The following is an 18,989-nucleotide window of genomic DNA, read 5'->3' as shown; positions in this document are numbered from 1 at the left end:
TAGGCAAGGGCGTGGTGTAGGAGAGGGGGTGGGTAGTCTAGTCTGGACCAAAGGGCAGGGTTCACTAGTCGGGATTCCGAGGGGGGGAGGGAGGGAGGGGGGGGGGGGTTATCCCCCCTCAAAAACTCAACCCACACAGCTGTTGTTAATTATTTAGAAGCGAATAGATTGAGCTTCTAACTTCACCCACACCAATAGGTTGGTAGAGCCAGTTATTAGGAGATGTCTCAAATTATTGTGTTTGTTTTTATTATTAATAATCTAATATGCGCAGACGTCGTCATTGCTGGCGCAGCGGAGTTTCAACTGTTTACACTTGTGGAAGATATTAAGGTACAAACTGTGGCGCGGCAACTGTGGACAGGTGCCACTGGTCTCAATTGTATTTACAACGGTTGAACTTCAGCTCTTGGGGTCTCGCCTCTCAACCTTCAATCGAAAATTTACACTTCCAGACGTATATGGATGGCACGTGCCTCCCTAAAACTATTTTGTCAAAATTAATTACTCTTGTGAGACCTGGTGAGTGATTATTTAGTATTTTGCATGCCTTGATCATGTTCTCCCCCGCTTGAGGTATAATTCCTAATTTAATTCCTCAGGTTCAATTCCACTAACGTTTTTCATGTTAACCCTTACCTGTAACCGAGCTTTATGTACCCTGTGCCTTACGTGTAACCCAGCTTACCTGTAACCTTGCATACGTAGCTAAGGGTATACAATTTATGAGTATTCTTGGAGGAAGGTTCGATATGATTTCTACCCATGTCATTTCTTCCCTCACATCCGGTGCTTCATTTACCCTCTAGGCAGCTGCTATCACCCATCTTCCTCAGTTTGCACTTAGTTCAGTATAAACTATAGCGGCCACATATAAATCTACTCGTGCAGTTTTTGTAGAACTCGCCATGAAGTAGAACAAATGATCAAAACTGATCAAGTTTTGATAATTTCAATCCTATTAATCATATTTTAAGAATAAGATAAAGGATGTTCTTACCTTTTTTCTTATTTTTACCTGCTCCTCGCTTCTCATCTCATTCTCTTACCTTATTATTTGCCTGTCCCTTTCCCTCTTCTTACGGACTCACCATAGCCCGTGCTACATGGACATTTCGTTCTGAGTACCTAAATCTAAAAACAACAACATTCCCTCTTCTATTACACTTTATAATGGTCCAGGAAGGACCAAAATGTCGTGTCTTCATTTCTTGACGTGTGGTTTGGTCATCAGATCAAAACTGGCCACAGGTAAGGCAGAGAGTGTAGCAGTTTGTGTGGTCGTCCTTCTCACAGATGATGTGGAGAGGCTGTATGGGTGATGATGTGGAAGCCGTGTAGGTAACTGATTGCGTAGGTGGAAGGTTGTACACATGATGCAGAAGCTGAGTAAATGGTTGTATGCGCGGGGCCCGCAGATGAATGGGGGATGTATAATATAATAATAAACAAGTTATCAATAAGTATCAATTAACAGGAAAGTCGTGTAGGCAAAGTCGAGTATGCATGAGAGTGAGAGTGAGGTCGAATAAGTTCAAGTATGTTCATTGAGACAAAGAAATACATCTCAAAGGGATAGAGTAGCTTGGGCTATTTCTACCCCCCAGTCGAATAAGTGTGTGAGCATGTGGGGTGTAGGAAATGTAGATGTTTATCTCTCAGAATGTTTGGTAATATGTTTATTGTTTGTGATGTGTGTGTATATGTATGTATTAACACGATGTACTGAACGGGGTGAGAATAGCTTGAGCTTCCTCATCCCTTTGTGTATTTTACCTCAATAAACTTATTTCAATTTCAATTGTGGGGTGAGGTCGCGTTGGTGAAGGCGTGGCGGCTGAAAGGCAAGGAGTGTTCTGGGGATGGGTAGGCAGGGGTGGGGTGGGGGGTAGTAATACCTCTACACAGTTGGCCGTATTGATTCACCTGTGCGGCCTCATCTCTCACACAGGACACTGATGCCGGCTCCACAATTCCATCAGTCTCACTAAATGGCCACATTGTGTTCCACAACCTATCACCTAAACAAGTTACTGTACTGCACAAAAAAGTCCAAGTTTCGGACTCAACAATTTTGTAAAGGAAGAAAACAACAATCACACCTAACTCCTCCTAGGTCAAATATAATACATATGCACCAAATTAGGCTTAAAAGTGCACGTGTTAAGCCTAGGCTTGCTTATTTAGGCTTAGGCTGTGTTATGCTTTTTAGTACACCACAACATACAATTAATAAACCAAATTTTAATATCTCCTCAGGGCAGTGGTTACCAGATCTGGTGAGTGATTATGTAACAAGATTATTACCCAAGGCATACCCTGTGTTACTACCTAATGTATACACCTCTCCCCAGGGCACGTGACTTGATGCCGTAAAAGCATCAAGTCACGTGATTCCACACAGACTCCTGTGCCAGTAAGTCCACTACGGGCTCACCATAGCCCGTGCTACTTGGAACTTGTTCCGAGTAGTTGAATCTATAACAACAACAACGTGATTCCACAGTCATCTTTCTGGATTACGGACTCACCATAGCCCGTGCTACATGAACATTTAGTTCAGAGTAGCTAAATCTAAAAACAACAACTTTCTCGCAAGCTGTGCTCGCTCCAGTGCCAGGAGAGTCCACTACGGGCTCACCATAGCCCGTGCTACATGGACATTTAGTTCTCAGTCGCTAAATCTAAAAACAACAACTTTCTCGCAAGCTGTGCTCGCTCCTGTGCCAGGAGAGTCCACTACGGGCTCACCATAGCCCGTGCTATGTGGAACTTTTTGTTCCGAACAGCTGAATCTAAAAACATCTTTCTCGCTCTCTGCTGAAGAGGATAACGAGTTTGGATCGAAATAAAGTCTACATTTCCTAATTTTTCAAAATAGTGGGTTATTATTTTCATTGAATAGTGGGATATTATGTGTCCACGTCTATTATGTGACCCGATAATTTTTTCCATTAAATGACGCAACAACCATGTTTTCGAACCAGTGTTTATTCAAGTCTTTCCCAAATCTAAAGTTAACCAATTTATTGCTATTGTTTCGAGTTCTATTTTATATTGATATATTTAATAACTTATTTATATCCCTTTCCTGAAAAGGACGAGGCTACGCCCAAATGGCCACCAATCCAATTATCAGCAAAGCTCAAATCGATGCATTTTGTTTTCTGCACATTCATATGATGTTGGTAAATATTGAAGCCAAGTAATCACGAAGGCTATAATGGCTAAGCTTCAGAGTGGTAATAAAAGTACAATTGGGGGGGAAAATGTGAGAGGCGTACAACAGTGTGGTGGAAGTGATGCCAACTTGGCTGGTAGCCACCACCTGCAACACTGCGTCTCGCACCCCACTCATCTCAACCCATCTAGAAAATATACAACAATGGCAACTTAAGCAAACTTCTTTTTGCCATGCAATATGCCCTTTAATTTAACGCATGGAGGCCAATTATACTGAATGCAACATGCTGTAAATGTCAATTTTCTTATCACAAAACCAATACATTGATCATTCTGTAATTAGTGTCATGTATAATTTTGACAACTTGTGCGGGACGGACATCCCTGGCAAACTGGCTGAGCGGAGTTGTCCTGGCAAGTTAAGCTATCCTGCGTATTATTACACTGACCCATGAACTTCTAAAATATTTCAGGGCAAGAAAAAGTGTCTATTAAATTCTCCTTATTGGAAACATTCCTACTTAAACAACTATGAACAAATTTTTGTTTAATGACAAAATTTGTAGACATTTATCAACTCGCCAACCAATGCGTATAGACCTGGCTATTCAACACTCCCATAGAGTAGCCTGGAGCTAGCCTTGGTGGCTACCTAAAACCCACAGTAAACTACGTGTGGATCTCACGTGGCTACCTGACAACAAGCATGTGTGAACCCGACTTCCCAACAGTCAAAACTGGGGCAACCAGCAACCACCGACTGGGCACAGTATCTTATTATCGTGCCCACTGGGCAGTAGGGGGCCTGGACTCGACTGCCTAGCAACCTAATCGTCGGCACAACTAGCGGCCAGCACGAGTAAGAAATCCTCAAGGTCGTCACCATGGGAGATGAGAACGGCAGGGAGGCGGAGACGCAGTTTTCACATACGATAACAGATGAAAAGAAAATTGGTGAATGTCATACCGCTAGACTACTACCTTGTGTTATCACCACATCCGTCACCAAAGACGGTGATTTTCATATGAGGTTTGATTAGATTGTGATAGTATTCATACTTTCAATACTGTAAAAGGGAAAGCATAATTATAATTCGTTTTGTCGGGGACAGGAAGCCTGTAAGTATGTGTGTGTGTGTGTGTGTGTGTGTGTGTGTGTGTGTGTGTGTGTGTGTGTGTGTGTGTGTGTGTGTGTGTGTGTGTGTATTATATATATGTGTGTGTAATTATATATATATATATATATATATATATATATATATATATATATATATATATATATATATATATATATATATATATATATATATATATATATATATATATATATATATACACATATATATATATATATATATATATATATATATATATATATACACACATATATATATATATATATATATATATATATATATATATATATATATATATATATATATATGCGTGTGTGTGTGTGTGTGTGTGTGCCAAAAAATATACGAAAGTATCTTTTTGCAAAATTATATTTAGATGGAACAATTTAAATGTTGTGGTGGATGCCAAAACCATCATTAGTTTCAAAGCATCATATGACAAAGAATGCAGATTTACCACCACGAGCGTGGTAAACCTTTGGTAACCCGCATACAACCATCCCCTCGCCCTCTTCACACACCGTGAGTACACAGCTGAAGCGAGTGCACCTAATGTGACCAAGCTAATGTAATTCCCTCAGCCCTCAAAGCAACAAACAAGTTATGGAAGTTGTACGAACTGGCAACGTTGTAAGACAAACTCCTGGCTCATTGCCCAACACACGGTAAATGCAACACAATGTTTAAAAAAAATAATGCACGTGAGTATGATTATAATATGCACGGGATTATATAGTTTATATATTTTAATCTTACATGTGACTACAGTATCAAAATAAGCCTTTTTTCTGCACCTAATATTATGGCGAGTTCAAACCGGAAAACTGCTCGTTCATCCGATGCTAAAACCATAAGTACAACATGTATGCTTTCCGTACCAAAAAGTACCAGCCTACCGTTAGTTCCCTCATTGTGAAACCCGTACCCATCCTGCTAGTGGCAGTGGAAAGTCGAGGCATAAAATGAGGTCGGAGACTCAGTCTCACACACTCCTCTTGCCAAGTATAGAATTTGGGAACTAGTTTTATTTTAGTAGAGACACGTATTTACTTTACACATAATATATGTAGTTTAGTTTAGTCAAAGTAACTAATTAAGAGGCCAATACCCATGTGGCCATGCTCCCTGCATCAATTCGGTGCTCATTACCATTAGGCAAATAAATATTTCAAAGTGCTCTTTTCACAAAAACTTTCATTTTGTATCCGAAGCGAACAAACATGTGATGACTGACTAGAAAAGGGGGACTATTTCTGCCCTTCCACATCACCTGACGCCGGCCCAGCTTTAGCCTTGATGCTGATTGGTTAACAGGAGTCACGCCCCCATGAGTCGACCAATCAGCACCCACAGTACAGGCACACCCTCGTCTCGCCAAGACCGTTATCTTGTGAAATTGTCTCTAAGGAAGTTTAAGGTTTCGTAACATGTTTAACATGATTAAAGCTATTGTTACTTGTAAGTTGCCATGTAAAAAAAAAAGTAATTCGCGACGAGCTCCTAAAAGTTAATGATGAATACAGTTACAGCCGGGCTTGGTTTAGAACGCTGCCCAATTCCACAAGTCATGATGGGTGTTGCTCGAGCCAGCTTAGATTTTTTCGAACCCTTTTATAAGCCACGAAATCTTGTGTTAATAATAAAATTCCCGAAACCCTAACCAAGAGGATGAATTGCAAATGATAAAACATTTATAGCCTATACTCGTAATTTGTATTTACAATTTAACAACCGTGAGTTCATATAAATTTATTGTAAAATTACACAAATTGTGGAAACTATAAGAAATTATTTAACAAATAAGAAGCATTTTATTTAATATTTCACCAAAACCGAAATATTAATCTACTTGGATGCGATATAACATTAATAATTTTGTAACTAGCGCCAAAAGATTGTTATTTGCTTAGCTAAACGAACTAGAGGGTTCAGTTCCTGAACCGATTATGTGCCTCTGTAATCCTTTACATCACCGCCCACGGGATGGGTATGGGGTGCACAATAAAAAATTGAATTGGATGCGATTTATTTTTCTTGCATCGAAGTTTAATATCTCTATAAACACTTTATGAAACTAAGCTTTTAATGTCATTTCAGTTGAAATATCAATAGTTGCTCCTTTCTCAGAGGCTTATAAGATTTGAACCCAACTGATTTCCTGTTTTATATCATAATTAATGCAGAAAATGTTGCAATCTATTGTTTGTAGTCACTCTATATGTGTAATGTATAATAAGGAATATTTTTTCTTGTATAAAACTCGTCAAGCCATCCACTATCACTAAAACATCCCTGCCATATAAAAACTTTGATATTGAATAATGAACTTATTTACTGTAACTCGCGAAATTTAAAATAGTCTAATAAATAGCCACCTGGTCTTTCAGTAGATCACCAATACACACGATCAAATCATGCCAAATGCCACAGGACTCTGGTAGCTGAGCACCTCGCCTTGCAATATTCATTATTTGCAGTGGTGCTGAGCAAAGGCATATCTCATTATACATTATTAAATGGTACTTACCCCCCTTGGTGGGAGTACGATGAAGAGAATGTTGAGCACGGTAACCGCTAATCATTTCGTAGGTACCATTATCGCGCTTGACTGGGAAGGCGACTTCCAAAACATGGTGGCATGGTTCCATAATCTTCAGAATGCCTTTTGTTTTGTTTCTTTTCTCCTCCAGAGTAATGCGGTCCTTCATCTCCTCTACCAGCTGGTCCTCTACCACCTGTTCAGAGGCGATAACAAAAAAGATCAAAGCAGGTATTATTTTATCGCAACTCTCACACATACATCATTATTTAGTTATTTTCAGTTTGTAATATCCAGTCACAATGTCTGTCATCGGGTAAAGCAAGGACGCAATCCTGGCTGCTATACACACACACACACACCACCACCAATAAAGAAAAAAAGAATATGAGAGGACATAAAGAGTACTGGCGAGCGTGAGGAACTCTTACCACAGATTCCAGATGTTCAAAACGGCAAGAGGAAGGGCCAAAATCGAGATATACAAAACGTGTAGGCCTAGTACTCGGGTAATATGAACTTATTAGATATGTTAACTTATATTTTTGGTTGAGTAATGTGTGAAAAGAATTCAATATTTGAGCGTGTACAATCTAACCATACTTGCCCTATATTACTTTAGGCCCTGACCAGGATGGCTCCTCCCCGCTAGTCCGGGAACTGGCAGCCAGCCCTCTCCCCTGCTCAAGAGTCCTTCGCCCGGCAGCCCCCCCCAGTTAGCTCCAGGGACTGGAGCTTCCTGGCCTGGAAGCTCCAGTCCCTTCCCTGGCAACCTCAGCCTCTTTTTACCTGGTACCTACTTAATTAACAATTCAATAGCATTGAAGAACCTTACCTGGCAACCACGGTGAAAGAAATACTCCACCATCTCAAAGAAGGATGGATCCTCTGCATCAGGAATGTACAGAAGGCGCTCGGGGATCTGGTGACGTTCATAGTCACCCTGCCAGCGGCTAGCGACAGTAGTGGCAGCAGGGGCAGAGGCTCTAAGAAGGCCACCTTTAGCTCCCCCAGCTTGGACCACAACCCGCGCCACTGCTTGTCCTGCTCCTCGCAACATTCTGACAAAGAAAAAAAAATATTGCTAAGTATCAAGTACAACTATTCGCAAAATAAACAAGCCTAGATAGGTTTTAATGACAGTCAACTGAAGGGAGATATACTCGATTACAAAAACATTTGTAAACATTCTTATATATATGCTTACTCGGGCACGTTATTCACAAATTTTGAACAGTAATGGTCACAGAACCAAGCCTCTGGGGAACCCCACTCGTCATATCCCTTCTCGACACTACTCCTCTGATACCGACCCTACACTCTAGGTGGGGTTTGCTAGGTCACTCGTTTATAATAACGTGATGCACAAGACGTGTAACTAGACAGACAGATTAGTTTATTTTGTAAGCTGCATAAAATGTTTAAGCTAAACATGAAAATTTCTTCCCATCTCCAGGAAGGGTGTTGAATGCCATCAGATAAGGCCAGTTACCTTATCTCTCATTAGGCTACAACTCTTGCTACACATACTATAATATACACTCATCTGCTTATCTTGTCACTGCCTCGCTGCTAGCTTACCTGCAAGCTTTGTCCACCTTGTTGAAAAGTATGTTAACAGCAACAAAGCCAGGACTGTGGTGTATGTTAAATAAAATGTTGTGCATAAGAGCCGATTGAACATGACGTGTGCTACGTACAACACCCAATTCAACGTTGAATTAACGCAATCAACATTGAACTAATGCCACTGATATTGTGCTCTCTGGGACGATATTTACAGCCCGTAATGTGACCGAGAACATTTTTCCTGTCAGAAAGTCTTCTCTTGCACTTCTTAGTATTTCTTAATTCGTCTGTCACCAAACGTACGGCCAGCTTCATCACAGTATCAGAGGGCTATGCAGGCGATGAGTCACAATAACGTGGCTAAAGTATGTTGACTATTCTCAAATCGATTGTCAATCGACAATTGACTTGAGAATGGTCCAGGACGAACCGAAACGTCGTCGTCCCTTCACCTTCTAGTGTGTGGTCTGGTCAACATCAGAGGGCTAGAGGAACAGTAAACTGCAGCTGCAGTGTGTGTGTGTGAATTTGTTGAATAGCAGGTTTTATATCACGAGGACGAAGTTTACTAGCGAGATTTAATTGTCATTTAATTTCACATGTGTAGCTCTGGTTATTTTCAGGCACGTTATTGTGACATTTATCTTCTACTCATTCTATATGCTACCCCCGAAAAAAATGTCCACTTTAACTTTTGTCAACACATGTTGCTTATGCAGTTATATATACTGTGTATATAAATCTGAATTAATTAAAAAATATTTAAAACATTACGTTTCGTCCTGCTGCAATGAATCGGAAACGGTATTAAGTTCAATATAGATCTTAATCTATATTCCTTGGAAAAATATTCTTTCCTCACCAGAATAATAATTGTGAATTGTCTGAATGACAAAAAAGTCATTATTCAGACAAAATTAATATTTAATATTAAAGGGGAAGATTCCGGATTGGCATTAGGTTTTACGAAAATACACCTAATTAAGATTCCTAGAATTAATGCACTAATGGAAAATATTAGCAAAATAATCGAACTAGAAAATTGTCACCATCTCGTACAAAAATATAACTTTAAAAAAAGTAAAAAAAGTCAGAAAAAATCAGCAACGCAGATATCAATTTACAATCAGGAAATTTATTTTAATTAGTTTTTCTCTAAAACATTTACAAACAACATAATACAACGTTTATATGAACATCAAATTTAAATGCAATGTAATTAAAAAAAAACATTAAAAAAAAACCGCCCGAAACGCTTTGCGTAAGTTTCATAGATTGTGTAGGTCCTGTCCCTACAATTTATTTATTTATTTATTTATTTATATACAAGAAGGTACATTGGGTTTTTGAGAATACATAGAATGATAATTAACAATCTTGTAAAGCCACTAGTAAGCGCAGCGTTTCGGGCAGGTCCTTAATCTAACAGATAATTTTAAGTAGGTAAATTCTAGCGGAATTAATAAAATAACAGGTACATTGCAAGAAAGAAAAAAAGTGAGATGAGAGCTGAAAGGAAAGAAATGAAATGAATTTGTACATTACTGCTTTCTTCTTTGTACACACACATTCTTTTAAACGAAATTGTATTGTATTAAGAGTCATCACACACCCAGTCCACACGCCAACGACTTACAGCTTGTTAACCGGATTATACCTCTCCTACTGGGATGGCTTACAGTCTTGTTTGAAAAGTATATTTTTCGTTGATTTGTTTACAAAGATCAGGGCATATTTAGTCGAAGTTTCTTTTCCCCGATTTTTTTCGAATGAATTCTATTGCAGCCTTCTATAGTATCCTAAATTTTTGTTCGGAAAGGTAAAATGATTTAGGCTACTATAGAATACTATAGTTATATATAACTACTATAGAATATACTATAGTTTAACATTTGTTGTTTCTCAATATTCTTATTCATCTAGTTACCCGAATTCAATATGAGTAGTTGGCTATTGGGTACAGTAAATGCATACCAAATGGAGTTCCCGGTTTAAGTTTGACGCATGTTATACTCTAGGCTGGCCACCAGCGCCTATAGGTATTCTATTAAAAGAAACTACGTTTATCCAAACCCGGAGAGGTATTAATGATTACGATATGTAATAATACCGTATATGTTTGCACGAGTTCAAACCTACATTTTCCGCCTTCATAATTTTAAACCCGCTTTCGTGATTAATGCGCAATTGTAAACAAAACATCTATTACACATATGTTTTATATATGTATATATATATATACATATACGGGTACTGTATATCTTAATGAAGGGCGTGATTTTATGCCACCCAAACACCTCATTAACTGCCGTAATTTATTTCCATTACTGAACTTTCAATCGTAAGCGGCTTATATCGATATAACTCATTTATGACCACAAAGATAGAAAACCCAACACATTATTCAACTTGAAAAAACTCGAAATAAGTTACATACATAACCAAACTACAAGCGTCGAAGCACAACCACTCCCACCAACTCCCAGAGCCACACTGAGAGGAGACCAGCCTCTTGAGCAGACCAGCTGGTGTCTGTACCTCGCCCCAGTGGTGGTCCCAAGGTTGCCAAAATCGTTCCCTTGACGTCACTAACCCGTGCACTAGTCTACCTAAGATGTCTTTCTTTCTATTTTGTGTTTTAGAAATTATTAGTAAAGCACAGAACGCTAATAATGCACATACTTGAATATTACCAAGAAATGCAAATGCTTAATGCCCGAAACGCTATGCGTGCTAGTAATTACCTAAGTGTAGTTACAGGTTACTACGCTCGTGGTGTCCCGTCTTCCCAGCACTCTGTCATATAACGCTTTGAACATATAACGCTGAACATTGAACGCTTTGTCATATAACGCTCTAGTGGCTTTACAAGAATGTTAATTCAACTTATGTTGTTAATTCAACAATTCAACTTATGAAATGTTGCCCGAAACGCATTGCGTAATAGTGGCTTTAGGCATTGTATGTACTAGCTCTATCTATATATCAATCCATTAATGTAACATCACTTGTATGTATGAACCTTACCTGAATAAACATTTATTTATATTTATTTATTTTCTATATTATCTGTTAACCCCCAACGTAACTTCTTGTATATAAATAAATAAATAAATAATAAGATACTTCGCTCGATTATATATACGGCAATTATCAAATAAAAAGTAGAGAGATCCGTGAACAAAATACTGTGATAGGTAAATTTAACCTCTTCTAAGTACCTAGGTGTCGAAAAAAGAACAATTTTGTACTGGGAACATAAGAAAAAAAACACATTGATAAATTGATAACCAGTGCCTGATTATCAAGCACTTAAATATGTGTATTTACAAATAATGTAATAAACATTATTGAATCTCCTTTAATATAAATTCCTTAGCCATACAATATGAACATTACTAGTGGTTTGTACAATTTGGATACATTCTTATTGATAAATTAAAAACACTATTTACTAAGACTTAATAGTTATCTATCTCATTAGGAATGTCACCTCCAGGAACTCGTGTACTGTCATTAGGCTGCCTGTAATTTCCTCTTGTTCTTATGTTCATGAACCAATATTACAAACACCTTGTTCGTTTTCATCTCACATGTATCCTTCTTGCCTCTATATCTACCTCCGCAGAACTGTAATGTTCATAATTTTGATGTGTTGATGAATACTAAGGCACTTAAGTAATTTCTTGTTGCATTTTCCATCATGGTTAAACATCTTGACATTATTCATCACACGTGAATTTCTTCGTGATTTACACACGCATGTGCGTTTGTGCACATCTTTTTTCTACAAAGTGTCAGGGACTGGAAAGCTTGTGAAATGGTACATAAAGACAAAGCAACAAAATAATTAAAGGAAGGGGGTGTAAAGAACAAAGGGAAGGGGAACATGTTCCTTAAAATAGTATATACCAATATAGATGGAGTGAGATCGAAAGTATTGGAGTTGAAAGATATAATCAAGCAAGTCCCAGATATTGTCCCATTAACAGAGACTAAACTTGAAGAAAATGTTTTAATTAGGTCGTGTTCCCAAGGGGCTACTCAGTTTGGAGACGTGACAGGAAAACTAAGAAGGGGAGGGGGGGGAGGAGTGGCTGTGTTGGTGAAAGAACACCTGAAGGTAAGAGAATTAATGTTTGAAAACCCTAGAGATATTGACATAATGGCATTGCAGCTCTGTAATCAAGATAAGCTGATAATTTTTAATGCCTATAGCCCACCAGCAAGCAACACATGGACAAAGGAAGAACTGGATGACAAACGAGAGGGTCTCATAATGGTCATGAGAGATATTATGGTAAGAGCTGACAAAGATAAATCCCGATTGTTGATACGGGGGGACTAACTTTAAGGCAATAGACTGGGAGGCCTACGAGGCAAGAACAGAGGACATTTGGACAGGCAGGTTTGTAAACCTCATCTTGGAGACATTCATGTGTCAACACGTCAAGCAGGCTACAAGAATGAGGGAAGGGGATGTTCCGTCAGTACTGGATGTAGTATTCACCAGGAAAGAAGAGGAGGTATTTGACATCCAGTACCTTCCTCCCTTGGGAAAGAGTGATCACGTCCTCTTGGACATTAAATACACTATGCGATACAATCTAGTAGAGAATGGGAACAGTGAAACAGTTGTTAAACTCGATTTCAAGAGAGGACACTATGGGGAACTTAGAGCTTTTTTCTTGGGTATAATTGGACAGACTTGTTGCTAGGCAAGGAAGTAAATGAGATGTATGCCAAATTGTGCACAATATATGATGAAGGCACACAAACATTTATACCAAAACAGACATGCAGACCTGGGAAACAGGGTTGGTTCAACAGAAATTGCGAGATCAAAAGACAAAAACATGGAATCATTATAGAAAGAGGCCAAACCCCCAAACATACCAGCAATACAAAGATGCAAGAAACAACTACACGTCAGTAAGGCGAGAGGCAGAGAGGGACTTTGAGAACGGTATAGCAGACAAATGTAAATCAGATCCAGGCCTTTTCTATAAATTCATTAAAAGTAAGCTGCAGGTAAAGGATAATATTCAGAGGTTAAAAATGGGGGACAAATACATGGAAAATGAAAAGGAAATGTGTGAAACATTAAACAAAAAGTTCCAAAGTGTGTTTGAACAAAATGAGATCTTCAGAGAACCAGACACAATAAGAATTCCACAGAACGACATAGAGTGTATAGAGGTGTCTAAGAGATGAAGTGGAAAATATGCTAAAGGAGCTCAGTAAGAATAAAGCAGTTGGCCTAGATGGAGTTTCACCATGGGTTCTGAGAGAATGTGCATCTGAGCTCAGCATTCCACTTCACCTGATCTTTCAGGCATCCCTGTGTACAGGAGTCGTAGCAGATGTGTGGAAACAGGCTAACATAGTTCCAATCTACAAAAGTGGCAGCAGGGAAGACCCCCTCAATTATAGACCTGTATCATTGATTAGTGTAATAGTGAAAGTATTGGAAAAACTAATCAAAACTAAATGGGTAGAACACCTGGAGAGAAATTATATTATATCAGACAGACAGTATGGTTTTCGATCTGGAAGATCCTGTGTATCGAATTTACTCAGTTTCTATGATCAAGCCACAGAGATTTTACAGGAAAGAGATGGTTGGGTTGACTGCATCTATTTGGACCTAAAAAAGGCTTTTGACAGAGTTCCACATAAGAGGTTGTTCTGGAAACTGGAAAATATTGGGAGGGGTGACAGGTAAGCTTCTAACATGGATGAAAAATTTCCTGACTGATAGCTAAATGAGGGCAGTAATCAGAGGCAATGTATCGGACTGGAGAAATGTCACAAGTGGGATACCACAGGATTCAGTTCTTGCACCAGTAATGTTTATTGTCTACATAAATGATCTACCAGTTGGTATACAAAATTATATGAACATGTTTGCTGATGATGCTAAGATAATAGGAAGGATAAGAAACTTAGATGACTGTCATGCCCTTCAAGATGACCTGGACAAAGTAAGTATATGGAGCACCACTTGGCAAATGGAATTTAATGTTAATAAATGCCATGTTATGGAATGTGGAATAGGAGACTATAGACCCCATGCAACTTATACATTATGTGAGAAATCTTTAAAGAATTCTGATAACGAAACCGGTTTTAGGAGTGGTTCTAGATAGAAAACTATCACCTGAGGACCACAAAGAACATTGTGCGAGGAGCCTATGCCACGCTTTCTAACTTCAGAATTGCTTTTAAATACATGGATGGCGATATACTAAAGAAATTGTTCACGACTTTTGTTAGGCCAAAGCTACAATATGCAGCGGTTGTGTGGTGCCCATATCTTAAGAAGCACATCAACAAACTGGAAAAGGTGCAAAGACATGCTACGAAGTGGCTCCCAGAACTGAAGGGCAAGAGCTATGAGGAGAGGTTAGAGGCATTAAATATGCCAAAACTAGAAGACAGAAGAAAGAGAGATATGATCACTACGTACAAAATAGTAACTGGAATTGATAAAATCGATAGGGAAGATTTCCCGAGACCTGAAACTTCAAGAACAAGAGGTCATAGATTTAAACTAGCTAAACACAGATGCCGAAGAAATATAAGAAAACTCACTTTCACAAACAGAGTGGTAGATGGTTGGAACAAGTTAGGTGAGAAAGTGGTGGATGCCAAGACCGTCAGTAGTTTCAAAGCGTTATATGACAGTGTTGGGAAGACGGGACACCACGAGCTTAGCTCTCATCCTGTAACTACACTTAGGTAATTACTTAGGTAATTACATGTGTACAAGTTTGGGTGAATATAAAAAGATGCTGCCTCATATGGGCCAATTGGCATTCTGCAGTGTCCTTTATTTTCATGTACGTACCTACAGACTTCTGATATACTGTGCAACAAATTCCTCTATGAAGCAGCAACTTTCATTTCTTCTCAGCTCTTGACTGGCATTTATCACCATTTGAAATGTATCCCACCAAACTTTGCTCTACATAAATAATTTTGTAAAGGAAAAGTATTTTTATTTAACTATTTTTTTAAAGACTCAATCATCACTTGATAATCACTAAATTGCAATCACACCAATGACTTTAGGTCATTGTCATATTTGCCACCTCTCCTGGTTTTTTATGCTCTCCCTACAAATGTTGGGAAGTGTTTAATACATTAGTTATTTTAACAGAAGAAAAAATAGATTGAGCGGTAAAGGTGGCCCTTCTTTCTGGCACGTCACATGAAGATGTAATGAAGCACATTTATTTTTTATTAAGTAAACCTTGTTCAAGTCCCCATATCAAGAGTGACCTATCCAGTCAGCTTCTAAATCATACTGTACGATACTGTTAAACTTGACTCATCTCGCAAGGTGAGATGTCTTGTCTCGCCTTGTCTTTTGAGATGTCAATCGTCAATAAACTTGACTATTCTCATCTCTAGAATAGTATGCATTATTTGACATTGTAAAAAGAAAAGCAGGCTTTGATTGAAAAGCCAGAATTTACACAAACTTTGTTCTTAACATTTTATAAAAGTGAGATGATAGCAATTATAGATTATTTGTAGAACATATCCAGATCATAAGTCAGAAGGGCGGCGAGTATTGGTGTTAATCACCGAGAAGTGTGAACCGAGCTCATTTGCCAGCTGAGCAATAACACAAGCAATAATGATGGGCACTATATTTGGAATAAATTTACCTGCAATCTTGCACATAATCCGCTGGATATAGGAAAGAGGAATAAACTTTCATAGTGATAAATTTATAGTGATATGCCATTTATGGTGATAACATAAAATCTGTCATGTTCAACAAAACTAATGACTTGTGGAACCAAACACTGGTACTGCCGTATGTCTTTTCCAGCATTTCTTCGAGCTGCTAGTTTTGAGCAAACACTATGGCATAGTTCAAAGTCCAAAGAATGCACCCTGTGCCACAGGAGGAACACCGTGGGATGGAGTAGATAGCATTAAGGTTGAAATAAAAAAATAAAAAAGAAAAAGAATACATGACGGGCAGTAAATAGAAGTGAAGGTGAAAATTACAGTTAGCTTTAATATGCTCATGGAAGTATGGAAGAGAGGAGAAAACAATTGATGGAGAAGGATATGTGGAAATAATTGCAATTATGGAGAGTGCCAGAAATTCCAATCCAGTCTAGGCAAATAGAAAAAAGTATACAGAGAGAAAAATGCAGGAAGAAGTATTAGTGCAAGAATTGATGCACGTCAATTTGCCAGCATTAAACCACGAAGGGATAAAGGATTCTAAAATTCAGCCATGGGCACTACCAAGAGAATTGCCCGAGAGGATATGTTTACAGTTAAAATGAACATGTTAAAAAAAAATGGAGGGAAATAGAGAACACAGTACTGTACTAGTATTGAAGTACTAGTAGTGGGTTCTCAAGAGCATCATTAATGAATTGAATATGCTACAGGTGACCCCATCTTCATTGGACACAATGCTTTTGCCATTTTTACAATTCCCAGGACTAAGTGGCTGCCCATACTAAGCACTGGATTGTCTTGTTGCTATTCTCATTTTTGACATAATGCAGTTATTGTTCCTAACTTATTTCTACAGAGGTAGGAGCATAAGTAATTATATTGTCTTGGAACATGAGACCAATAGTTTTCACAAGCTAGCATAAATACATGTACAAGTGTTCTATGAACGAAGTAGTTACCTGGTCCACAGTTGGGAACAGGAAGCCCGTTAAGCTTATTGGGATCCCCTTAGGTTTACTTTCCCCAGGATGCAATCCACAACTGTTGCCCAACTCCCAGGTACATATTTACTGCCAATTAACAGAGGAATCAAATGAAAGTTAATATTGTCCTAACTGTTGTTAATATTGTTAATATTGTCTCTTCCAACACGAGAATTGAACCAGAGACCTTTTGGCTGTGACGCAACTGTGCCGAGTAATGTACCACTGGACCCTCGTGTGTGAAAGTCTGTATACCAGTTGTGCCGTACCTTTTAAACTCATGGCTCTATTTTCCAATAATCAAGTCTTGCAGCCCCTTGCCATACACTAAGCATAGTGTATCTAATGGCATCCGTTTTGGCAGCGTTCTCTGCGTGGATTAACTTGACTGACCTGGTGGTCAGTCCCAACCGAGACTGCATTATTTGTGCAAATCAAACCTCGACAGCTCCAGCAGAATCACCAGTCACATACTGAGAAGTACTATGGTTATCAAGGTGAACTCCAGTCATTATTTGAATTATTAGAAGCCCCAGTGTCCCAAACATCACTTAGAGGTCCCATCAGACCCCCACGGGGTCAGACAGCTGAGTGGACAGCATTCGGGATGCGTAGTCCTAAGGGTTCAGGTTTGATACCCGGTGGAAGGCGGAAACAAATGGGCAAAGTTTCTTTCACCCCTGATGCCCCTGTTACCTAGCAGTAAATAGGTACCTAGCTGCTTCCTAGGGATGTGTGAAAATTAGGATTAAGGACTTGCCCAAAACCCTATGCTTGCTAGAGCTGTACAAGAATGTAAAAACTCTTGTATGTATGAATAAATAAATACTACAGTACTATAATAAATACCTAGTAATCCTGTCAAATTTCTTATACAATGTATTTTTTTATACTTTCTTACAATGTCCCTGTAAACATTTTTTTTAATTTTGCTAGACATTACCTTTTTAAAATTTTATGTTAGATTAAGGATCTGCCCGAAACACTATGCGTGCTAGTGGCTTTACAGGAATGTAAAACTTCAAAGTTCTGTACTCTCATAAACCCAATATACATTCTTGTATATAAATAAATAACAGCTGAGGTTAACTTGGTACCCAAGACAGCTCGCCGGCGGATTTTTAAGTCTGCCTTATCCAACCTAACCTAACGATCCATATAACTAGAAAATGAGCTTTCTTCTTCTTGTTAAGAGCAGCGAAAGACCTAACCCATGTGGCAAGCTTTCTTGTTAAGAGCGGCGAAAGCTCTAAGAAAGGACAAGCTTCCTTGAATGGCCTGTATAGGACTTGACCGTATAGAGTCCATGCACCTCTACAATATTTTACGTGTGCATGGCCCTTAATGTATTTAGTGCATTTCAAACCATGACGGCGACAAATATTTCACATATTTGATAGTCTATATATTAAGGAAGCATTAACGTTCACCATTATCACATGTGAGCAAACTTCTGGTACACAGCTGTGAAATGATCACAGCCGGTACGTCCTTCCCAACACTCACCTGGACACCGTCTGCACTACACTGAGAGACGGAGGCAGGGTTGCCCCTTCTAAAGTGCTGAAAGTAGCGACCTGGTGGTCTAAAAGTAGCCAACTGGTAATAAAAGTAGCCCAATTGTTTTTGGTGAATGATATGCGTTTCTAAGTAATGTATTTTGATATATAGAGTACACTACATGATGTTAATTGTTTTATTAATATTATTTCTGCACATACACACACACACACGCATATTATATATATATATGTCGTACCTAGTAGCCAGAACGCACTTCTCAGCCTACTATGCAAGGCCCGATTTGCCTAATAAGCCAAGTTTTCCTGAATTAATATATTTTCTCTAATTTTTTTTCTTATGAAATGA

The 18,989-nt window shown here is 38.6% G+C and overlaps 1 protein-coding gene across 12 annotated transcripts in view; it reads right to left on the bottom strand.

Annotated features, from left to right (window-relative positions):
- Positions 1 to 18,650, bottom strand: part of Gdh (glutamate dehydrogenase, mitochondrial) — a 51,806-nt gene extending 33,156 nt beyond the window's left edge. For 4 of the 12 annotated variants that reach the window (XM_069312472.1, XM_045767529.2, XM_069312471.1 and 1 more), the window contains exons 1-3: positions 18,627 to 18,650; positions 7,694 to 7,919; positions 6,847 to 7,054 (exon numbers count right to left, since the gene is read on the bottom strand). In XM_069312472.1, coding sequence (XP_069168573.1) covers positions 6,847 to 7,054; positions 7,694 to 7,918 — 433 coding nt within the window. In that variant the 5' untranslated portion in view covers position 7,919; positions 18,627 to 18,650. Of the gene's footprint in view, positions 1 to 6,846; positions 7,055 to 7,693; positions 7,920 to 8,439; positions 8,541 to 10,864; positions 11,018 to 18,626 lie in introns of those variants that run through there. The other 8 variants (XM_069312467.1, XM_069312466.1, XM_069312468.1 and 5 more) reach the window with 3 other exon arrangements.
- Between the last annotated feature and the right edge of the window lie 339 nt (positions 18,651 to 18,989).

This window comes from Procambarus clarkii, chromosome 72, assembly GCF_040958095.1.
Source record: "Procambarus clarkii isolate CNS0578487 chromosome 72, FALCON_Pclarkii_2.0, whole genome shotgun sequence".
Classification (NCBI taxonomy): Eukaryota; Metazoa; Arthropoda; class Malacostraca; order Decapoda; family Cambaridae; genus Procambarus; species Procambarus clarkii.
Note: the sequence above shows the minus strand (reverse complement) of the source record. Positions and strands in the feature narration are given on the sequence as shown.